Below are 25012 nucleotides of genomic sequence, written 5' to 3'. Positions count from 1 at the left end.
GAATCCCCTCGGGGTCAGTGGAGGCTACTGAAGAACTGAAGAGACGAGATAAAGCATCAGGCTTGGTGTTCTTAGAGCCCGGACGATAAGAAATCACGAACTCGAAACGAGCGAAAAACAGCGCCCAACGCGCCTGACGCGCATTAAGTCGTTTGGCAGAACGGATGTACTCAAGGTTCCTATGGTCAGTCCAAACGACAAAAGGAACGGTCGCCCCCTCCAACCACTGTCGCCATTCGCCTAGGGCTAACCGGATGGCGAGCAGTTCGCGGTTTCCCACATCATAGTTACGTTCCGACGGCGACAGGCGATGAGAAAAATACGCGCATGGGTGGACCTTGTCGTCAGAGAGGGAGCGCTGAGAAAGAATGGCTCCCACGCCCACCTCTGACGCGTCAACCTCGACAACGAACTGTCTAGAGACGTCAGGTGTAACAAGGATAGGAGCGGATGTAAAACGATTCTTGAGGAGATCAAAAGCTCCCTGGGCGGAAACGGACCACTTAAAGCACGTCTTGACAGAAGTAAGGGCTGTGAGAGGAGCTGCCACCTGACCGAAATTACGGATGAAACGACGATAGAAGTTCGCGAAGCCGAGAAAGCGCTGCAGCTCGACGCGTGACTTAGGGGCGGGCCAATCAATGACAGCTTGGACCTTAGCGGGATCCATCTTAATGCCTTCAGCGGAAATAACAGAACCGAGAAATGTGACGGAGGAGGCATGAAAAGTGCACTTCTCAGCCTTCACAAAAAGACAATTCTCTAAAAGGCGCTGGAGGACACGTCGAACGTGCTGAAGATGAATCTGGAGTGACGGTGAAAAAAATCAGGATATCGTCAAGGTAAACGAAAACAAAGATGTTCAGCATGTCTCTCAGGACATCATTGACTAATGCCTGAAAGACAGCTGGAGCGTTAGCGAGGCCGAAAGGAAGAACCCGGTATTCAAAGTGCCCTAACGGAGTGTTAAACGCCGTCTTCCACTCGTCCCCCTCCCTGATGCGCACGAGATGGTAAGCGTTACGAAGGTCCAACTTAGTGAAAAACCTGGCTCCCTGCAGGATCTCGAAGGCTGAAGACATAAGAGGAAGCGGATAACGATTCTTAACTGTTATGTCATTCAGCCCTCGATAATCTATGCAGGGGCGCAGAGACCCGTCCTTCTTCTTGACAAAAAAAAACCCTGCTCCGGCGGGAGAGGAGGAGGGGACTATGGTACCGGCGTCAAGAGCTACAGACAAATAATCCTCGAGAGCCTTACGTTCGGGAGCCGACAGAGAGTATAGTCTACCCCGGGGGGGAGTGGTTCCCGGAAGGAGATCAATACTACAATCATACGACCGGTGTGGAGGAAGAGAGGTGGCCCTGGACCGACTGAACACCGTGCGCAGATCGTGATATTCCTCCGGCACCCCTGTCAAATCACCAGGCTCCTCCTGTGAAGAAGAGACAGAGGAAACAGGAGGGATAGCAGACATTAAACATTTCACATGACAAGAGACGTTCCAGGAGAGGATAGAATTACTAGACCAATTAATGGAAGGATTATGACAAACTAGCCAGGGATGGCCCAAAACAACAGGTGTAAAAGGTGAACGAAAAATCAAAAAAGAAATGGTTTCGCTATGATTACCAGAAACAGTGAGGGTTAAAGGTAGCGTCTCACGCTGAATCCTGGGGAGAGGACTACCATCCAGGGCGAACAAGGCCGTGGACTCCCTTAACTGTCTGAGAGGAATGTCATGTTCCCGAGCCCAGGTCTCGTCCATAAAACAGCCCTCCGCCCCAGAGTCTATTAAGGCACTGCAGGAAGCTGACGAACCGGTCCAGCGTAGATGGACCGACAAGGTAGTGCAGGATCTTGAAGGAGAGACAGGAGTAGTAGCGCTCACCAGTAGCCCTCCGCTTACTGATGAGCTCTGGCTTTTACTGGACATGAAGTGACAAAATGACCAGCAGAACCGCAATAGAGACAGAGGCGATTGGTGATTCTCCGTTCCCTCTCCTTAGTCGAGATGCGGATACCTCCCAGCTGCATAGGCTCAGCTCCCGAGCCGGCAGAGGAAGATGGTAGTGATGCGGAGAGGGGGGCAACGGAGAACGCGAGCTCCTTTCCACGAGCTCGGTGACGAAGATCAACCCGTCGCTCAATGCGAATAGCGAGTTCAATCAGGGAATCCACGCTGGAAGGGACCTCCCGGGAGAGAATCTCATCCTTTACCTCTGCGCGGAGACCCTCCAGAAAACGAGCGAGCAAAGCCGGCTCGTTCCAGCCACTGGAGGCAGCAAGAGTGCGAAACTCAATAGAGTAGTCTGTTATGGATCGATTACCTTGACATAGGGAAGACAGGGCCCTGGAAGCCTCCTCCCCAAAAACAGATCGATCAAAAACCCGTATCATCTCCTCCTTAAAGTCCTGATACTGGTTAGTACACTCAGCCCTTGCCTCCCAGATTGCCGTGCCCCACTCACGAGCCCGTCCAATAAGGAGAGATATGACGTAGGCGACACGAGCAGTGCTCCTGGAGTAAGTGTTGGGCTGGAGAGAAAACACAATATCACACTGGGTGAGGAACGAGCGGCATTCAGTGGGCTCCCCAGAGTAACACGGCGGGTTATTGATTCTGGGCTCCGGAGATTCGAAAGCCCTGGAAGTGGCCGGTGGATCGAGGCGGAGATGGTGAACCTGTTCTGTGAGGTTGGAGACTTGGGTGGCCAGGGTCTCAACGGCATGTCGAGCAGCAGACAATTCCTGCTCGTGTCTGCCTAGCATCGCTCCCTGGATCTCGACGGCTGAGTGGAGGGGATCCGAAGTCGCTGGGTCCATTCTTGGTCGGATTCTTCTGTTACGGTGAGTGAATGAGGACCCAAAAGCGAACTAACTTAAACAGAGCTTCTTTAATAACCAAACTGTGGTAGGCTCAGATAGACCGGCAGATTCCGACAGGACAGGACAAGGTTACAGCAAACATGACGATAGTCTGGCTCAGGCATGAAACACAACAAACAAGAATCCGACAAGGACAGGAACAAAAACAGAGAGAGATATAGGGGACTAATCAGAGGGAAAAGGGGAACAGGTGGGAGAAGGGGTGACGAGGTAGTCAAGAGGAGACAAGGAACAGCTGGGGGAAAGCGGGGGAGAAAAGGTAACCTAATAGGACCAGCAGAGGGAGACAGGGTGAAAGGAAAGGACAGAAAGACACAACATGACAATACATGACAGTGTCTTAGAAGTTTCTGTCCATGACTGACAGTAGGTCAGTAGGTGGCTTCTATCTTCAAAAAGCTTTAAATGCTTTATTATCCAAATGTTTAAAGTGCGTGGGCGACCTCATGCAACTGCAAAATGTCGGAAAAGCATACAGTACTGTATTTCTTCATCAGTTTATTTTTTTTCACCTTTATTTAACCAGGTAGGCTAGTTGAGAACATTTCTCATTTACAACTGCGACCTGGCCAAGATAAAGCAAAGTAGTGGGAAAAACAAACACAGTGTTACAAAATAAACAAACATACAGTCAATTATACAATAGAAAAAAAGTCTATATACAGTGTGCAAAAGAGGTAGGATAAGGGAAATAAGGCAATAAAAAGACCATAGTGGTGAAATAATTACAATATAGCAATTAAACACTGGAGTGATAGACCAGCTCTGACAGCTGGTGCTTAAAGTTAGTGAGTGAGATATGAGTCTCCAGCTTCAGATATTTTTGCAGTTCATTCCAGTCATTGGCAGCAGAGAACTGGAAGGAAAGGCAGCCAAAGGAGGAATTGGCTTTGGGGGTGACCAGTGAAATATACCTGCTGAAGCGCGTGCTATGGGTGGGTGCTGCTATGGTGACCAGTGAGCTGAGATAAGACAAGGGCTTTACCTAGCAAAGACTTACAGATGACCTGGAGCCAGTGGGTTTGGCGACGAATATGAAGCTAGGGCCAGCCAACGAGAGCATTCAGGACGCAGTGGTGGGTAGTATATGGGGCTTTGGTGACAAAACGGATGGCACTGTGATAGACTGCATCCAGTTTGCTCAGTGTTGGAGGCTATTTTGTAAATGACGTCGCCGAAGTCAAGAATCGGTAGGATAGTCAGTTTTACAAGGGTATGTTTGGCAGCATAAGTGAAGGATGCTTTGTTGTGAAATAGGAAGCTGACTCTAGATTTAATTTTGGATTGGAAATGCTTAATGCGAGGCTGGAAGGAGAGTTTACAGTATAACCACACACCTTAGAATATGTGGACATCTACAAATACCAAGTCAGAATTGTCCAGAGTAATGATGCAACACGGGCGGGTGGGTGTCGGCAGTGATCGGTTGAAGAACATGCATTTAGTTTTACTTGCATTTAAGAGCAGTTGGAGGCCACGGAAGGAGAGTTGTATGGTGTTGAAGCTCGTCTGGAGGTGAGTTAAAACAGTGTCCAACGAAGGGCCAGAAGTATACAGAATGGTGTTGTCTGCGCAGAGGTGGGTCAGAGAATCCCCAGCAGCAAGAACGACATCATTGATGTATACAGAGAAAAGAGTCGGCCCGAGAATTGAACCCTGTGGCACCCCCATACAGACTGCCAGAGGTCCGGACAACAGGCCTTCCAATTCTACACACTGAACTCTATCTGAGAAGTAGTTGGTGAACCAGGTGAGGCAGTCATTTGACAAACCAAGGCTGTTGAGTCTGCCGATAAGCCTTGGCCAGGTCGATGAATACAGCTGCACAGTATTGTCTCTTATCGATGGCAGTTATGATATTGTTTAGGACCTTGAGGTGGCTGAGGTGCACACATTACCAGCTTGGAAACCAGATTGCATAGCGGAGAAGGTACGGTGGGATTCGAAATGGTTGGTGATCTGTTTGTTAACTTGGCTTTCGAAGACATTAGAAAGGCAGGGTAGGAAAGATATAGGTATGCAGCAGTTTGGGTCTAGAGTGTATCCCCCTTTGAAGAGGGGGATGACCGTGGCAGCTTTCTAATCTTTGGGGATCTCAGACGATATGAAAGAGGTTGAACAGGCTAGTAATAGGGGTTGCAACAATTGCGGCGGATAATTTTAGAAAGAGAGTTTACAGATTGTCTAGGCCTGCTGATTTGTAGGGGTCCAGAATTTGTAGCTCTTTCAGAGCATCAGCAGGATTTGGCTGAAGTAGAAATGGGGGAGGCTTGGGAAGTTGCTGTGGGGGGTGCAGGGCTGTTGACCGGGGTAGGGGTAACCAGGTGGAAAGCATGGCCAGCCATAGAAAAATGCTTATTGAAATTCTCAATTATCGTGGATTTATCGGTGGTGACAGTGTTTCCTAGCCTCAGTGCAGTGGGCAGCTGGGAGGAGGTTCTCTTATTCTCCATGGACTTTAGTGTCCCAGAACTTTTGGGAGTTTGTGCTACAGGATGCAAATTTCTGCTTGAAAAAGCTAGCCTTTGTTTTCCTAACTGCCTGTTTTTATAGGTTCCTAACTCCCCTGAAAAGTTGCATATCGCGGGGGCTATTCAATGCTAATGCGGCACACCACAGGATGTTTTTGTGCTGGTCAAGGGCAGTCAGGTCTGGAGTGAACCAAGGGCTATATCTGTTCCTGGTTATATGTTTTTTGAATGGGGCATGCTTATTTAAGATGGTGAGGAAAGCACTTTTAAAGAATAACCACGTATCCTCTAATGACGGAATGAGGACAATATCCTTCCAGGATACCCGGGCCAGGTCGAGTAGAAAGGCCTGCTCTCTGAAATGTTTTAGGGAGCGTTTGACAGTGATGAGGGGTGGTCGCAGAACCATTACGGATGCAGGCAATGAGGCAGTGATCGTTGAGATCCTGGTTGAAGACAGTAGAGGTGTAGTATTTGGAGGGCAGGTTGGTTAGGATGATATCTATGAGGGTGCCCATGTTTACAGATTTGGGGTTGTACTTGGTATGCTTTCGTTAATAAAATAATGATAAAAATACTCTCAAAATGCAGATGTTAATTTCCTTATGGATCCATAAGGAATTACTATGGGAATAAATATCACTGAATGACAGAAATATTGGAAAAAAGTAGGCTAATGAAGGCAAACAAATTGTTGCTTACTGGAAAATACTCTTTCAAACACATACGGTCATGTTGTACAGCGCCATTATGGTTATTAGCAGAGCTATTAGCAGGACAATAGAATTGCCTAGGAGGAGGGTAGGGGGAGAATTCTATCGTCAAATGTATTTCTCAGCTTGGTTGGCAGTATTGCAATTTCAGTTTAATCCACCAGAAAATACAGAACAAATAATATAACAAATATTGTGATTAAACAGAAATATCCTAATTGATAAAAATTTATCAATTTGAACCTTTAACATGTGGACGGAGGGAAAGGTATTATTATTATTAGTATTATGTATCACATTCGACCATGGTTGGGAGTACATTGGGCGGCGCACAATTAGCCCAGCGTTTCTCTCCCTCTAAAAACATAATTAATTGTTTTGGCCTTTATTCAGATTACAATCGCTCACTTTCGTTTTTTGAAAATGAAATCTCCAAAATATCGTTATATACAATCAAGTTGATGGCACAGTCATATTGCCCCGGTCACCTACATAAGCTTGAGTGACTCACTCATTCATGGCTTTGGATCAAAATAAAAAAGCACCAACATTATTTATGATAGTCTTAATAAAATAAATGTTTTGATTATCCTTACCTGTACAGTATTATAATAGCCCCTTATGGGCTATTAGCAGGACAATATACCTTTACTAACACCTCTATGTATTTTGATACTTTGTGCAAGGCAATTAATCAGCATTAAAAACTTTGTGTATGGGGACTCCCGAGTGGTGCAGCAGTCTTAACTGGCTTTATTTACAAATTAGTGAGAATGTCTCACCCCATGTTCAGGAATGGCATTCAAATGCTCACTCAATGAAAACTAAATCTCCAAAATCTTGTTAATTTTTAAACAAAGCTATTATTATTATTAATTCATTCATAATTATATAAAAGCCTCTTAGATATTATCACAGATCCGATTTGCCGTAAAGAAAAATGCCCCTTAGATAATCATTCAGAATCCTCAAATGTAATTATTGGCGGAGAGTCACGTAAATGTTTTTATTTTTATTTTTTTTAGATCTACAGTAGACCTACAGTATGCGAAATGAGTCTCACTAGTGTCGAGTAATGTGCTGTTAACCTGTTGAGGGTAGGGGGCAGTATTTTGATGTTTGGATGAAAAACGTAACCAAATTAAACTGCCTATTTCTCAGGCCCAGAATCTAGAAAATGCATATAATTAATTGTCAGATTAGGATAGAAAAAAACTCTAAAGTTTCCAAAACTGTCAAAATATTGTCTGAGTATGACAGAACTGATATTGCAGGTGAAAACCTGAGGAAAATCCAACCTGGAAGTACTGTTTTTCCTGAAAGCTCTCTGTTCCATTGCCTGCCATTGCTCCATTTAAAAGTGGTGTAGGTTTTATTTATTTTAAAAGCATATTGAAGTTAGAAGCAATAGGATTTGAAGCAATAGGATTTGAAGCAATAACTATTTCAGCATTGTTTTATGCTGCTCTGAGACAAATATGGGGACTGGTCTTGATAAATCAATGAGATTTTTTATTTTCACTGAATATCCGTTTGGGTATTGGTTACACTACAATTAGGGTGTGGAAATGTTATGCCCCATAGATATTAATTTAGACTATTCCAATACTTTTATGCTCTTAAGTAGTGTAGCCTACTCCCGACCGTCATGTTGTACAGCGCCATAGTTTTCGTACCATCCTAACGGAAACCCTGAGGGTTTCATTTTTTGATTTTCTTGCAGTAGAAACACCATAATATTAATAAATTAGTTAATAAGCTACATTTCTTAAAATCAATTCCATATACTATGTTCTTTTTTATTTATTTTATTTTACCTTTATTTAACCAGGCAAGTCAGTTAAGAACAAATTCTTATTTTCAATGACGGCCTGGGAACAGTGGGTTAACTGCCTGTTCAGGGGCAGAACGACAGATTTGTACCTTGTCAGCTCGGGGGTTTGAACTCGCAACCTTCCGGTTACTAGTCCAACGCACTAGGCTACCCTGCCGCCCCGTTCTTACAAAAAATGTTTTAAATTCTCTAGTAATGCCAATACTGAAGACTATCAAATACTTCTCAAAGATGCCCTCTGGTGACCAAACTAGCACTAACTTGCATTAATGGTAATAATGGCTGACAAATAACGTGCCATAGAATTCTGCAGCAGCCCACAAGGTGTGCTGCATGCAGTATAGCATCTTTTAAAAGGAGGAACCACTGTAGAACATCTAGGCCACGACAAAACCTTTGATATGGAGTGAAATACATTGAGGGATATTGAAGATTTCTTACATTGAGATACTCCACAGGCTTGGTGACGTTAAACTTGTCCATCGTGGAGATAATGATGGCGGGCGTGGTGAGAAAGAAGAGCAGGAGGAAAAGGATGCAGTTGATGATGAAGCAGCGAATCCACCAGGAAATCCCTCCCAATGATAAGTGCTCCCTGTCAGAGAAGTTGACATACACAGAGATCATTTGTAAACCATCCAGCATTTAAACAGGTCATCCCACATGCACATTAAAGTGCTACCTTCATATCAGACTTAATACAATACCTTCTGGTAATGTAACATACATAAGAAAAATAGAACACTAGTTTTAAAAGATAATACAATCCAAAGATGTGTTGATATCAAATCTATCGAGCAGAATTCACACCTGTGTGCACACGCACATACTACTATTCTGTTTTACGGGCCCCGACCAATTGTGCTATTATATTTTCATTTTTTTCCTTATCTTAACTCTTGTACATAATGTTACCACCATAGTTCCTATGACTAAAAGAGCTTCTGGATATCAGAACAACGATCCTCGATATGGAGGAGGAGGAGTTCTACTTCAATGAGTCGGTGGCGAAGGACAGGCCCAAATCCCAGCCATTCGAAAAAAGGAAGAGGCGGCGTTATAGAGGCTGGCATGTGGGATACCTGACGAGACTATGTCGGCGAGTGGATAAACCACCTCTACCCTCTGTTCTATTGGCGCATGTGCAATCACTGGAGAATAAACTTGACGAGTTCTGCTCGAGACTATCAACATGATCGGAAGAAATCGAATATCCTGTGTTTCTCAGAGTCATGGCTGAACAAGGACATGGAAACTATAAATCTAGCTGGTTTATCTATACATCGGTAGGACATAACAGCAGGGTTGGGTAAACTCAAGGGGGGGGGGGGGGGTGCGTCTCTTTGTTAACAGCTGATGCGCAATCTATAATATTAAGTAAGTTGAGGTTCTGCTCGCCTGAGTGAGAATACCTAATGATAAGCTGTACCACCATAACATTTCTGTCATCTATATTTTTCGTAGCTGTCAATTTACTACCACAAACAGATACTGGCTGGAACTAAAACCACACTCAACAAGCTGTATGGGGACATTAGCAAACAAGAAAATACTCATCCAGAGGCGGCGCTTCTAGTGCCCGGTGATATTAATGCAGGAAAACTGAAATCAGTCTTACATAATTTCTACCAGCATTTCACCAGTGCAACTAGAGGCGAAAGAAAACTGTAGAGCATCTTTACTCCACACACAAAGATGCATAACAAAGCTCTCCCTCACCCTCCATTTGGAAAATCTGACCATAACTATCCTCCTGATTCCTGCTTACAATCAAAAACTTAAATCAAATCAAAGTGTCACGTGAGCCAAATACAACAGGTGTAAAACAGGTGTTTCACCTTACAGTGAAATTGCCTACTTAAAAATTGCACTGTTGGTTAGGGCTTGTAAGTAAAAAAAAAGAGGTATTAGGTAAACAATAGATAGGTAAAGAAATGTCTTAATTTCAATAAAATGACAATGAAAATAACAGTAGGGAGGCTAAATACAGGTGGTACCAGTACAGAGTCAATGTGTGGGGGCACCGGTTAGTCGGGCTAATTGAGGTAATATGCACGTGGGCATAGTTAAAGTGACTATGCAAAAATGATAAACAGAGAGTAGCAGCAGCGTAATAGGGGGTTGGCGGGTTGGGGGTGGCGGGACACAATGCAAATAGTACGGGTAGCCATTTGATTATCTGTTCAGGAGGCTTATGGCTTAGAGGTAAAAGCTGTTGAGAAGCCTTTTGGTCCTTGACTTGGCACTCTGGTACCGCTTGCCATGAGGTTGCAGAGAGAACAGTCTAGGGTGGCTGGAGTATTTTTAAGGTCTTCCTCTTGACACCGCCTGGTGTAGAGGTCCTGGATGGCAGGCAGCTTTGCCCCAGTGACGTACTGGGCCATACGCACAACCCTCTGTAGTGTCTTGCTGCCGTAGGCCGAGCAGTTGCAGTACCAGGCAGAGATACAACCAGTCAGAATGCTCTCGATGTTTCAGCTGTAGAACCTTTTGAGGATCTGAGGACCAATGGCAAATCTTTTCAGTCTCCTGAGGGGCAATAGGTTTTGTCGTACCCTCTTCACGACTGTCTTGGTGTGCTTGGACCATTCTAGTTAGTTGGTGATGTGGACACAAGCTCTCAACAAGCTCCTCTACAGCCCAGTCAATGAGAATGGGGGCGTACACGGTCCTCCTTTTCCTGTAGTCCACAATCATCTCCTTTGTCTTGATTACGTTGAGGGATAAGGTTGTTATTCTGGCACCACCCGGCCAGGTCTCTGACCTCCTCCCTATAGGGTGTCTGGTCGTTGTCGGCGATGAGGCTGTTGTGGTGATGAGGCTGGTACCACTGTTGTGTCGTCTGATGTTGGAGTCGTGCCTGGCCATGCAGTCGTGGGTGAACAGGAACAGTGGGTGAACTGCCTTGTTCATGGGCAGAATTACATATTTTTTACCTTGTCAGCTCGGGGATTCGATCTTGCAACCTTCCAGTTACTAGTCCAACGCTCTAACTACTAAGCTACCTGCCGCCAACATAGCCTAGTGTATGTACTGAGAAAACATACTTTGTAGCGCTACTGTCAATATTTGTCATAATATAGAGAAAATAAGATATCCACATGCCTATCTCAGGATATCTATTGAGTCAATATCCTGCCATACCATTTATTATCATAAATAATTCTGGAAAGAATCAAAAAATTATTTGTGCATGAAAGAAATATGGATTTCATATTTGTCAAATGATTGAGCAGGTGCTATAAAACTCAAAAAATGCATCAGAAATCGTGCTTTAGCATTGGATATGGACCTCCGCCAACAGAAGCATATGTGTAATCAATATATCTTCATATCTTGAATGTGCTGAGAAAACAGATATGCAATGTATGCAGTCAGTATTTGTCAACACGAAGACAGAAAATAGGATGTCACCAATCTCAGAATATTGAATGAGTCCATATCCGGCCATAGGAAATGTCCATGTGTGATTCGCGGTGTAGTCACAAAATCATATGTCTAAAAGCCACATCTGGATTCAGACTTTTTCAGGATATAATGCATATCCACAAAACTAGAAACATGCATTGGAAATTGTCTTTATTCTCTAGAATATTAGAAAGTGTCACGTAAAGAGATCCCCTGATATGGACAGTTTACGCCCAGTGCATTGGCTATGGAAGAGCGTGATCACACAGTCATCCAGAACAGCTGGTTCTCCCATGCATCGTTCAGTGTTGCATGACTCGAAGGGAGCATAGAAGGCATTTCCCTAGCCTGGTAGGCTTGCGTCAATGGGCAGCTCGTGGCTTGGTTTCCCTTTGTAATCCTTGATAGTATGCAAGACCAACCACATCTGATCAGCATGGGAGCGGTTGTTGTAGGATTCAATCTTATTCCTGTATTGACAGAGTTTGATTGTTCTTCGGAGGGGGTAGCAAGATATCTTACAAAAGTCCGGATTAGTGTTCCGCTCCTTGAAAGCGGCAGCTCTAGCCTTCAGCTCAGTGTGGATGTTGGCTGTAAACCATGGCTTCTGATTGGGATATGTACATATGATCACTCTGAGAACCAGAGGAGGCTGGTGGAAGGAGCTAAAGGAGGACAGGCTCCTTGTAATGGCTGGCATGGAATAAATGGAACGGTATCAAACCTATGTAAAGCACGTGTTTGACTCCGTTCCAATTCATTAATTCCAGCCATTAGAATGAGCCTTCCCTCCGATTGCTCCTTCCACCAGCCTCCACTGGTGAGCATGTCATGGTAAATAAACTTATTCATGAAGCCGATGACTGGGATAAATTCTTGAATGCCATCGGATGAATCCCGGCACTTATTCCAGTGTGTGTGTTAGTGAAACAGTCCTGTAGCTTAGCATCCGCTTCATCCGACCACTTCTGTATTGAGTCGGTGTCCACATCACTAAGGACCTATCATGGTCCAAACACAACAACACAGTCGTGAAGAGGGCACGACAATGCCTCTTCCATCTCAGGAGGCTGAAAAGATTTGTCATGGGCCCTCGGATCCTCAAAAAGTTATACAGCCGCACCATTGAGAGCATCTTGACTGGTTCTCTGTCATCTAGGACTCCTATACCTGGCGGTGTCAGAGGAACACCCTAAAAAGTGTCACAGACTCCAGCCACCTTAGTCATAGACTGTTCTCTCTGCTACCGCATGGCAAGTTGAACCAGAGCTCCAAGTCTGGGACCAAAAGGCTCATGAACAGATTCTACCCCCAAGCCATGAGACTGCTTAAGAGTTAATCAAATGGCTACTCGGAGTATTTTCATTGACCCTCTTTTTTTCTTTGCACTCTCTTACACTGGCTGTGGACCCCAGGAACAGTACCGTCTATGCACACTTACTGGACTCATCGACACATACAGTGCCTTGCGAAAGTATTCGGCCCCCTTGAACTTTGCGACCTTTTGCCACATTTCAGGCTTCAAACATAAAGATATAAAACTGTATTTTTTTTGTGAAGAATCAACAACAAGTGGGACACAATCATGAAGTGGAACGACATTTATTGGATATTTCAAACTTTTTTAACAAATCAAAAACTGAAAAATTGGGCGTGCAAAATTATTCAGCCCCTTTACTTTCAGTGCAGCAAACTCTCTCCAGAAGTTCAGTGAGGATCTCTGAATGATCCAATGTTGACCTAAATGACTAATGATGATAAATACAATCCACCTGTGTGTTATCAAGTCACCGTATAAATGCACCTGCACTGTGATAGTCTCAGAGGTCCGTTAAAAGTGCAGAGAGCATCATGAAGAACAAGGAACACACCAGGCAGGTCCGAGATACTGTTGTGAAGAAGTTTAAAGCCGGATTTGGATACAAAAAGATTTCCCAAGCTTTAAACATCCCAAGGAGCACTGTGCAAGCAATAATATTGAAATGGAAGGAGTATCAGGCCACTGCAAATCTACCAAGACCTGGCCGTCCCTCTAAACTTTCAGCTCATACAAGGAGAAGACTGATCAGAGATGCAGCCAAGAGGCCCATGATCACTCTGGATGAACTGCAGAGATCTACAGCTGAGGTGGGAGACTCTGTCCATAGGACAACAATCAGTCGTATATTGCACAAATCTGGCCTTTATGGAAGAGTGGCAAGAAGAAAGCAATTTCTTAAAGATATCCATAAAAAGTGTTGTTTAAAGTTTGCCACAAGCCACCTGAGAGACACACCAAACATGTGGAAGAAGGTGCTCTGGTCAGATGAAACCAAAATTGAACTTTTTGGCAACAATGCAAAACGTTATGTTTGGCGTAAAAGCAACACAGCACATCACCCTGATCACACCATCTCCACTGTCAAACATGGTGGTGGCAGCATCATGGTTTGGGCCTGCTTTTCTTCAGCAGGGACAGGGAAGATGGTTAAAATTGATGGGAAGATGGATGGAGCCAAATACAGGACCATTCTGGAAGAAAACCTGATGGAGTCTGCAAAAGACCCGAGACTGGGACGGAGATTTGTCTTCCAACAAGACAATGATCCAAAACATAAAGCAAAATCTACAATGGAATGGTTCAAAAATAAACATATCCAGGTGTTAGAATGGCCAAGTCAAAGTCCAGACCTGAATCCAATCGAGAATCTGTGGAAAGAACTGAAAACTGCTGTTCACAAATGCTCTCCATCCAACCTCACTGAGCTCGAGCTGTTTTGCAAGGAGGAATGGGAAAAAATGTCAGTCTCTCGATGTGCAAAACTGATAGAGACATACCCCAAGCGACTTACAGCTGTAATCGCAGCAAAAGGTGGCGCTACAAAGTATTAACTTAAGGGGGCTGAATAATTTTGCACGCCCAATTTTTCAGTTTTTGATTTGTTAAAAAAGTTTGAAATATCCAATAAATGTCGTTCCACTTCATGATTGTGTCCCACTTGTTGTTGATTCTTCACAAAAAAATACAGTTTTATATCTTTATGTTTGAAGCCTGAAATGTGGCAAAAGGTCGCAAAATTCAAGGGGGCCGAATACTTTCGCAAGGCACTGTACTACACTAAAATTCCAACACACGCATGCATATTGATGCCACACACACACACACACTCTTCACATACGCTGCTGTTACACTGTTTATTATCTATTTTGATTGCCAAGTAACTTTTAACCCTACCTATATGTACAGTCGTGGCCAAAAGTTGAGAATGACACAAATATTAATTTCCACAAAGTTTGCTGCTTCAGTTTCTTTAGATATTTATGTCAGATGTTTCTTTGGAATACTTAAGTATAATTACAAGCATTTCATAAGTGTCAAAGGCTTTTATTGACAATTTGTGGCAGGGCTGAAATGCAGTGGAAATGTTTTTGGGGGATTCAGTTCATTTGCATCGCAAAGAGGGACTTTGCAATTAATTGCAATTAATCTGATCACTCTTTATAACATTCTGGAGTATGTGCAAATTGTCATCATACAAACTGAGGCAACAGACTGTGAAAATTAATATTTGTGTCATTCTCTCAACTTTTGGCCACGACTGTACATATTACCTCAACTACCTCGTAGCCCCTAAAACATTGACTTGGTAACAGTACTTCTTTTATATAACATTGTTCTTGTTATTTTATTGTGTTACTATTTCCTTTTTTTTTTCGCAAATTTGTCTTACTTTTTAACTCTGCAGTGTTGGAAAAGAGCTCGTAAGTAAGCATGTAGCGGTAAAGTCTACACCTGTTGTATTCGGCGCATGTGACAAAACGTTTTATTCGATGTGGAGCCAGCTAAGCATGGGCGGAGACTGAGTGGGTTATTAAGTTATTGGCAAGCATTCAGTAAACCGCAAAGCTCCAAAGTCACGGTTTCAGGAAAAGAGCTGACTGGAGGTCAAGGGGGGCTGAGGATCACTAATGAGTTTTGGACAAATACCTATCATCACACCATCCCCTCCTTTCCATAGCCACATTTTGTCCTTGAGTGCAAAGGTGTGGAGTGTAGTCGTTCTACAGAAAGGATTACTCAGCACTTCACATCACGGACAAACTGAAATGGCACATCACAGATAAACTGAAATGGTCCACCTTCAGAGAGTGTGGTGAAGAAGGAGTCAGGGGGCTGAAGAAATTTAGCTTGTCACCTAAAACCATCACAAACTTTTACAGATGCATAATTGAGAGCATCCTGTATGACCTCCTGGTATGGCAACTGCACCGCCCACAACCGCAATGCTCTCCAGAGGGTGGTGCAGTTTGCACAACGTATCACCGGGGACAAACTACCTGCCCTCCAGGACACCTACACCACCCGATGTCACAGGAAGACCAAAATGATCATCAAGGACAACAACCACCCGAGCCACTGCCTGTTCACCCCGCTACCATCCAGGCAGTCAGGTCAGAATAGGTGCATCAAAGCTGGTACCGAGAGAATGAAAAACAGCTTCTAGCTCAAGGCCATCAGACTGTTAAACAGCCATCACTAACACAGAGAGGTTGCTGCCTACATACAGACTTGAAATCATTGGCCACTTTAATAAATGGATCACTAGTCAATTTAGTAATGCCACTTTAATGTTCACATATCTTGCATTACTCATCTCTTATGTATATACTGTATTTTATACCCTCTATTGTGCCTTGCCTATGCCGCTCTGTCATTGCTCATCCATATATTTATATGTATATATTCTTATTCCATTCCTTTACTTAGATTTGTGTGTATTAGGTAGTTGTTGTGGAATTGTTAGATTACATGTTAGACATTGCTGCACTGTCAGAACTAGAAGCACAAGCAGTTCGCTACACTCGATATAACATCTGCTAACCATGTGTATGTGTCCAATAAAAATGGATTTGATGAGAAGAGTCCCTTTTTAGCCATTCTGATGCCCTCCTTTGTTCTACCTCAACATCATAGTTTGTGCTAGCCCCATAGAAATAGAATGAGTATTATATTCTAAATTCTATGGCTGGCCCACCCTGTGCAGGACACTGTCTCTTACCAGCGCACGTTCTGAGGGTCAGGAGCATAGCTCACACTCCAGTTGTAGACGTGGAGACTTTCACTGAACTGGGATGACTTGGGCTCTTGGCGACAAGTGCAGCCATGGCATTGGCAGGCATTGAAGTCCTTTAGGATTCTGTGATAAGCGGTAAATGGCAGGGAAATTGAGTAGGCTACACAAGCTTTTATTACATATGGCATTTGGTGATGGCACTGATCTACTGAGGCGGTTTGAAAGACCATCCTGGTCAGATATAGCACAAACATCAAATTATGTTAAGATCGACTCACATTGCGGTCATGGCCTCATTCTGGAAAGTGACGAACGCCATGCCAAGGGGTTTGGTGTTGACCTTCTCTTTCTCCTTTCTGTAGTCCTCCTTCAGTTTGGCCTCCCGCTTAGTATAGAAGCTCACCGCCTCTTCCTGAAATATGACAGATTATAATTTACATAACATTGCACAGTAGTCCAATTTTCATTGCCTAAAGGTACAGCCTAAAACATTTGGTGGTTTTCTGGGTGTCGAACCTGCTCACAGCCTTTGATGACACAGCAGCAGAGGTGCCCACAGGGTTTGGGGTTGACCATGGTGGGCATGTGCTCTTTGGCCATGAGATCAGTGAAGAACTTTAAACTGCGCTCTGTCTTCTTCCTGTGAGGCAACACACGCACACAAAAATCATATTATAAGCTCTACACATGGTGCACACAACACACAATTCTGCACACATGCATGGTGACATCCATTACGACCACACAATCTAATCAGAGCTTCTACACCTGCATTGCTAGCTGTTTGGGGTTTTAGGCTGGGTTTCTGTACAGCACTTTGAGATATCAGCTGATGTACGAAGGGCTATATAAATACATTTGATTTGATTTGATCCGTATATACACTCGCGAACATGCATATACACGCTCACACATATAGCACCAGTCAGAAGTTCAGAAGTTAGGACAGACCTACTCATTCCAGGGATTTTGTTAATTTGGACTATTTGCTACATTGTACAATAATAGTGAAGACATCAAAACTATTAAACAACACATATTGAATCATGTGGTAACCAAACTTTTGACTGGTACAACAGACAAAGTAAGGCTCAAGACTTCGGGTGGGTGCATTCCGACACCTAACTTTGGCAATCAATTCCAGTAGCATGGAGGATTTCCCCAGCCACTGGAGATCAATAGTGTTTAGCATCAGTGGGAGAGTAGGAGGAGATCAAGATGGCCACTGCTGAGTCATCAAGGGCTACTTCAGTCATCAGAACTCACTGACCTAAAAAAATAAGGCCTCTCTCCTCCGATATCTTTTAGGTCACACAGATAACATGTCTTTGCAACAGTGTCCATAACTTTGACTAACTTTGTTTAAAGGGGTTTGTCTACAGGTTATTTTCTAAGTGTAATGAATTACAGTTACCTATCCAACATTATAATCAGTAAAGTAACTTTTGGATTACCCAAACTCTATTAAGTAATCTAAGTTTAGGCATTAACTCCGAATGGTTAAGGTTTGTAATAGGCTTAGAACAAAAATATAAAAAAACAACTTTCTATCGGTGGATTCAGACATGCAACCTTTGGAACCAGAGGCAGACACCCATCCACCATCTCCATTCACAACACCCTAGCAAAACCAAAGCCTACTTGATGGTAACAGAGCTCACTGTTGCCCCTAGTGGCTGGTTCCGACATCCTCAGACATGGATGGATGAATGTTGAATCCTGACTTGTATCACGGGTGAACTACCTGTTCAAGATATAGGATTTTCAAGAAGCAAAGTGTAACTTGCCACATCACTGTATTAATTAAACTAAATTAAAAAAATACCCAAATATAGTTTGCGTGGATTATTCCTTGAAGAGGCATTAGAAGACAAAAATAAACCATCAAACACATTTGGTGTGTCATCATAGTGGTCTCGGATTTGTGGTCAGACTCGCTCACCTGGAACAAACTTTTTCCAATGCTGAATTGACATGTCATTGAGAAAACAAAGGAGTTAATGTATTTTTTCTCAATCATCGTTTCTGCATTTAAATGTAATCCAAGAAGTAAACATGTAACAGTTACTTTCTAAATGTAATCTGTTACAGTTAACTATCCAAAATTCTAATCAGTAAACGGTATTTATGGATTACCCAAACTCAGTAAAGTAATCTAAGTGTAGGCATTAAATCCACATTCTTAAGGTTAGGCATTAACCAGTGATGGAAAAAGTACCCAATTGTCATACTTGAGTCATTTTCTGTTAAGGTATCTTTACTTTTACTCAAGTAAAAGTCACACAGTAAAATGCTACTTGAGTAAAAGTGAAAAAGTATTTGATTTTAAATATACTTAAGTATCACAAGTAAAAGTATAAATCATTTCAAAATCCTTATATTAGGCAAACCTGAAGGCGTGATTGTCTTCGTTATTTACGGATAGGCCAGGGGCACAGCTTCAGACTTAATTTACAAGTAAAGCATTTGTATTTAGTGAGTCTGCCAGATCAGAGGCAGTAGGGATGAGCAGGGATGTTCTCTTGATAAGTGTGTAAATTGGACTATTTTCCTGTCCTGTTAAGCATTCAAAATGTAGCGGGGTACTTTTGGGTGTCAAGGAAAATGTATGGTGTAAAAAGTACATTATTTTCTTTAGGAATGGAGTGAAGTAAACGCTGTCAAAAATATAAATAATAAAGTAAAATACAGATACCAAAAAAACTACTTAAGTAGTACTTTAAAGTATTTTTACACCACAGGCATCAACTCTGAATGGTTAAAGTTAGAGTTAAGGATTAGTTACTCCCCATGTAGTTACTCCTCAACCCTGTGTCTCCATATACAATTCAAACACTATTTTATGAACATTACACTTGCCTTGTTGGCCCATTTGTTGAGAGTGAGGAGGTAATGAATTAAATGTATATCTCCAACAATGTTTTTGCTTTTGAGCCCTTTTTTTCCCCTTCAAAAAGACAGGAATAAATTCCACCTGGAGTTCTTCTACAGTAACTACAGATGTAGGATCTTAATTAGACCGGTATTGTCGGAGGAAAATAATAATCCTGAATAAACCGGATTTGTACGTTTAGTCCATCATGTAGCTGGATCAAAACGAGGCTACATGAAGTGGAATACTGATAATGTGTGTTAGCGCGGGTTTCAGTGAAAATATGTTCAATCACTCATCTGCATTGCAGCGCAGGAAAATCAAAGCAACAAAAGAGTGATCAAATTAAATGGGAAGTCATATTTATAATATAGGCTATAGAATATACCTCACGTGACAAGACTATGTAATTATCCTATTAAAAATGTTTGACTCCATAAAGATTATTTAGCAAAATGCAAGAAACTGTAGTTGACTTACAGTAATAGGCTATCAAGAAAGTTGTCTTTCAAAAGGCAAAAAACTGTAATATTATTGTCAAATAAATGAAAAACTTGTACAAGGCACAAGCTTAAGTTACAAAGCCTTATTGTAGGTATGATCAGGCCGGGAACAAGAGAGAAGTCATGGCTTGTGCCATAGCTCTTGGGGGAGAGAGAGGTAGAAAGACTGTATATTTCACAAACGCAGGTCAAGAACAAAGAGAAAGAGACAATGAATCTAGGAGCTTTTTTTTATAAGAATCTGACTTGTTGACCAATGGCATTACTGTTGAGTTAACTTCCAATCATATCAGACCCGCAGGATATAAAGACAACAGAACCTCTGCTTTACAGAGGTGTGACAGAATGGGGTATGTGGAGAGCAACACAGAGAAGGCTAAATTCTTAAGACAAAATAAAATCTTTGCATACAGTGTAGATTCACTTCAGGGGCTGGGCCGCCGTATAATCCTTCATCTGTACAATTTTGTCAAGCAAAGCCATTTTATGTAGTGAGGGTTGGATATGTTCGGGGCTGAAATTGTGACTAAGCAGTGAGAATGAACACAACAGCAGGTAAAGGTCTCACCTCTCAGCATTCAGGGACATGAGTTTGGCTACGTTGTAGCAGATTCGAGCATCCAGAACAGTGCAGTTCTCATAGGCTTGTCTGTGGGACAATGGCAAGAGAAAACAAAACAGAACAATTACCATACTATAACGAGTTGATAAAGTCAGTGATCTTAAAATGTAGTGACATTTTTTTTATATTAAGCAAACCAGATGGCACAACTTTGTTTTTTAAATTTACAGATAGCCAGGGGAACACTCCAACACTCAAGACATCATTTACAAATGAAGCATGTGTGTTTAGTGAATCTGCCAGATCAAAGGCATGGCGATGACCAGGGATGTTCACTTGTTAAGTGTGTGAATTATACAACTTTCCTGTGTTACGTTCTAAATAACAGGGTACAACCTGACAGACAACTAGGAAAATCTCAAACCAAGTTTATTCACCCAATGGGTCAGACAGCTGAACAGACAAAGACATTCACACAAGCAATTGAACTATTCCTCCTATGCCGAGTGTCCTTCTTACACATCTGAACAGCCAATACACCTCTGTTGCTAGACAAAACATTAGTGATCTATTCTTCCTCACTTCATCAGACCTGACCTCAGCCCAAATTCCTCACTCCTCCCCAACTCACGGCTGTCCTGTTGACTTGTACCAGACTGTGGCCCTTCTCCTTTCCATAGGATCCCTGATGTCTAATAATAACATATCTTTATGAATGTAATGGAGTAAAAGTAGTAAAACATATAAATAGTAAAGTACATATACCCCCCAAAACAACTTATGTAGTACTTTAAAGTATTCTTACTTAAGTACTTTACACCACTGATCTTCACCCACTTCCTACATACAGCGCCTTCAGAAAGTATTCAAAATGGACAGCCTGAATTCAAAATGGATTAAATGTTGTTGTTGTTTTTAGAAATGTTTGCTAATGTATTGAAAAATAAATGCGGCAATATCTAATTTCCATAAGTATTCACACCTTTGGCCAAAATTACAGCTTTGAGTCATCTTGTATCAGCTTTGCATATCTGGATTTGGGGATTTCCTCCAATTCTTCCTTGCAGATTCTCTCAAGCGCTGTTAAATTATATGGGGAGCAGCATTGAACAGTAATCTTAAAGTATTTCCACAGATTTTCAATAGTATTCAAGTCTGGGCTTTGCCTGGGCCACTCAAGGACGTTCACATTTTTCTTCGAAAGCCATTCCAACATTGCTTTGGCTGTATGCTTGGGGTCATTGTCCAGTTGGAAAGTAAATCTTTACACTGGTTTAAGGTCTTTTGCACTGTGAAGCAGGTTCTCATCAAGGATTTGCCTGCATTTGGATACATTCATTGTTCCCCTCTATCCTTACCAGGCTCACAGTACCTGCCACTGAAAAGCATCCCCAAAGCATGCTGCCACCACCATGCGTCACAGTAGGGTGGTGTTAGACAGGTGATGAGCTGTGCCTGATTTTCTCCAGATATAGTGCTTTGCATTCAGGCCAAAGAGTTCAATTTTGGTCTCATCAGACCACATAATCTTTTGCCTTATGCGTATGGACAGCCAGCTGGGTAGTTGTTTTCAATTTCCCAATGATGGAGACCACCGTACTCTTGGAAACTTTCAATACCTCTAGAAATTGTTTTATATCCTTTGTAGTGGAAATGTTTAGTGTCCTCTGTGTGTCTGCAAATGCGTGACTACATGTAGCATATTGTTTCTTGTTATTGTGTTAGGATGGGAACACATTGTTACTTTGGCCCAACGCCTAGAAACTGCGTGTGAAAGGTCATGGTCAGCCTATTGCACCCCGAGAGCAGAGACGCCTAGTTTGTGCATGAGCATAAAGAGTGCTGAAGGAAGAGCATCCCTTCACAGCTTCTGACAGACTTGTACTTTGAGTATTAAGTTTGTTGTAACCTCTCCGACCATGATAATACATCTGTTCATTAACTTTGACTGAGTCCTTAATGTTGAATTTCCACGACACCGTCCCCAGCGGTACCGGAGTGCCAAGTCGAGATCCAAAAGGCTTCTTAACAGCTTCTACCAACTAGCCATAATACACCTGAACAGCTAATCAAAGGGCTAGCCTGAACAGCTAATCAAAGGGCTAGCCTGAACAGCTAATCAAAGGGCTAGCCTGAACAGCTAATCAAAGGGCTAGCCTGAACAGCTAATCAAAGGGCTAGCCTGAACAGCTAATCAAAGGGCTAGCCTGAACAGCTAATCAAAGGGCAACCCAGACCGCTCTTTTACGCTGCTGCTACTCTGTTTATAATCTATGCATAGTCACTTTAACTCTACCTATATGTACATTATTAACTCAATTACCTCGACTAACCAGTGCCCCCTCACATTGACTCTGTACCAGTATCCCCAATATTATAGCCTCCCTTGTTATTTTACTGCTGCTGTTTAATTATTTGTTACTTTTACCGGCTTGTAAGTAAACATTTCACTGTAAGGTCTACTACACCTGTTGTATTCGGTGCATGTGACAAATAGAATTGGATTTCATATACTGTACGCCTCATCACAGTTCAATTTCAGATATCTACAGACAGTTTCTTGGACTTCATGTTATGATTTATACTCTGACAAGAATTGTCAATTGTGTTTCTTTCTAAATGTCCAAACAATTGAATACTTAAAAATCAGGTTGTAGTAACAGCTCAAGGATGACCAAAGGAAATTGGAGTGTCATAGCAAAGGGGTGTGAATACTTACGTTAATGAGATATTTCTGTATTTCATTTTCAATACATTTGTAAATCTTTCTAAAAACATGTTCTCACTTTGTCATTATGGGGTATTGTGTGTGGTTGGGTGAGATGTTATATTTGAATCCATTTTGAGTTCATACTGTAACAAAGAAATATGGAATAAGTCAAGGGGTATGAATACTTTTTTTGGCACATACAGTGGGGTCGGAAATTATTGACACCCTTGATTAAGATGAGCAATAATGACTGTATAAAATTCAAAGACTGAGCTTTATATTATGCTCAAAAAAAATTGGGACTGGTATTTATTAAGGATCCCCATTACCTGCTGCCAAGGCGCCAGCTACTCTTCCTGGGGTCCAGCAACATTAATGCCGTTTTATACCATTTCAAATATTACATGACATTACATTTCGTAACACTTTACCCAATACATTAAGTGTGTTCCCTCAGGCCACTATCACATATTTACAAAACAACATCCATGTGTACGAGTGTAGAGTGTGTGTCTTATGTGCCTGTGTGAGCGCGTCTTCACAGTCCCCGCTGTTCCATAAGGTGTTTTTATCTTAAATGTATTTTAAATCTGATTCTACTGCTTGCATCAGTTACCTGATGTGGAATAGAGTTCCATGTAGCAATGGCTCTATGTAGTACTGTGCGCCTCCCATAGTCTGTTCTTGACTTGGGGATTGTGAAGAGACCTTTGGTGGCATGTCTTGCGGGGTATGCATGGGTGTCTGAGCTGTGTGCTAGTGGTTTAAAAACATACACCTCAGTGCATTCAGCTGGTCAACACTTCTTACAAAAATAAGTGGTGATGAAGTCAATCTCTCTTCCACTTTGAGCCATGAGAGATGTACATGTATATCATTCATGTTAGCTCTCCGTGCACATTTAAGGGCTCGCCGTGCTGCCTTGTTCTGAGTCAATTGTAATTCTCTGAAGTCTCTGTGTTTCACCTGACCACACAACTGAACAGTGGTCCCGGTGCAACAAAACTAGAGCCTGTAGGACCTGCCTTGTTGATAGTGTTGTTAAAAAGGCTTTACTCAAAGCCAGTGGCATTTCGTTAGTAAAGATTGAGAAAAGTAAGGGGTCTAGGACAGCCAACCTCGGAAATTCCTGATTCTACCTGGATTGTGTTGGAGAGGCTTCCATTAAGTTAACACACTGTTCTGTTAGACAGTTAACTCCTTATCCAAAATATAGCAGGGGGTGTAAAGCCATAACTCATGTTTTTCCATCAGCAGACTATGATCAATAATGTCAAAAGCCGTACTAAAGTCTAACAAAACAGCTCGCACAATCTCTAACATCATTTCTCTCAGCCAATCATCAGTCATTTGTGTAAGTGCAGTGCATGTTGAATGTCCTTCTCTATAAGCATGCGGAGATTCGTGTTAATTTGTTTACAGTAAAATAGCACTGTTCTTAAACAATTTTTTCCAAATATTTATCAAGAGTTGGTAATAGGCTGATTGATCAGCTATTTGAGCCAGTAAAGGGGGCTTTACTATTCTTGGGTAGCGGAATTACTTTTGCTTCCCTCCAGGCCTGGGGGCAAACTTTCTAGTAGGCTTAGACTGAAGATATGGCAAATAGGAGTGTCAATATCATCCACTATTATCCTCAGTAATTTTCCATCCAAGTTGTGAGACCCCCGTGGCTTGTCATTGTTGATATAAAACAAAAAAAATATTGTCTAACAATACAATTCTTCAGAGAAATACATTTAGTTAAACAAGTAATATTTTTTTTCTCTAAAAAAGGGTCAAAATGATTTACACCCATACATATTCTTTTTAATAAAGTAGTAAAATATGTAGTATTTGGTCCCTTATTCCAAGCATGAAATGACTACATCAAGCATGTGACTCTACAAACTTGTTGGACGCATTTAGTTATTTTGTGTTTAAGATGATTTTATGCCCAATATAAATGAAATGGAAAATAATGTACTGTGTCATTTGAGTCACTTTTACTGTAAA

At 42.2% G+C, this 25012-nt stretch overlaps 1 protein-coding gene across 5 annotated transcripts in view; it reads right to left on the bottom strand.

Moving 5' to 3' along the window:
• LOC110486047 (CSC1-like protein 2) overlaps positions 1 to 25012 on the bottom strand; it is a 98676-nt gene that overhangs the window by 35647 nt on the left and 38017 nt on the right. For all 5 annotated transcript variants that reach the window (XM_036940690.1, XM_021557361.2, XM_021557362.2 and 2 more), the window contains 5 exons: positions 20314 to 20394; positions 16887 to 17010; positions 16649 to 16782; positions 16356 to 16493; positions 8350 to 8503 (listed from right to left, as the gene is read on the bottom strand). In XM_036940690.1, the coding sequence (XP_036796585.1) occupies positions 8350 to 8503; positions 16356 to 16493; positions 16649 to 16782; positions 16887 to 17010; positions 20314 to 20394 (631 nt within the window). The remainder of the gene's footprint in view (positions 1 to 8349; positions 8504 to 16355; positions 16494 to 16648; positions 16783 to 16886; positions 17011 to 20313; positions 20395 to 25012) is intronic.

Source organism: Oncorhynchus mykiss, chromosome 13 (assembly GCF_013265735.2).
Source record: "Oncorhynchus mykiss isolate Arlee chromosome 13, USDA_OmykA_1.1, whole genome shotgun sequence".
NCBI lineage: Eukaryota > Metazoa > Chordata > Actinopteri > Salmoniformes > Salmonidae > Oncorhynchus > Oncorhynchus mykiss.
The sequence above is the reverse complement of the archived record's forward strand: the minus strand, read 5'-3'. Positions and strand labels throughout refer to the sequence as shown.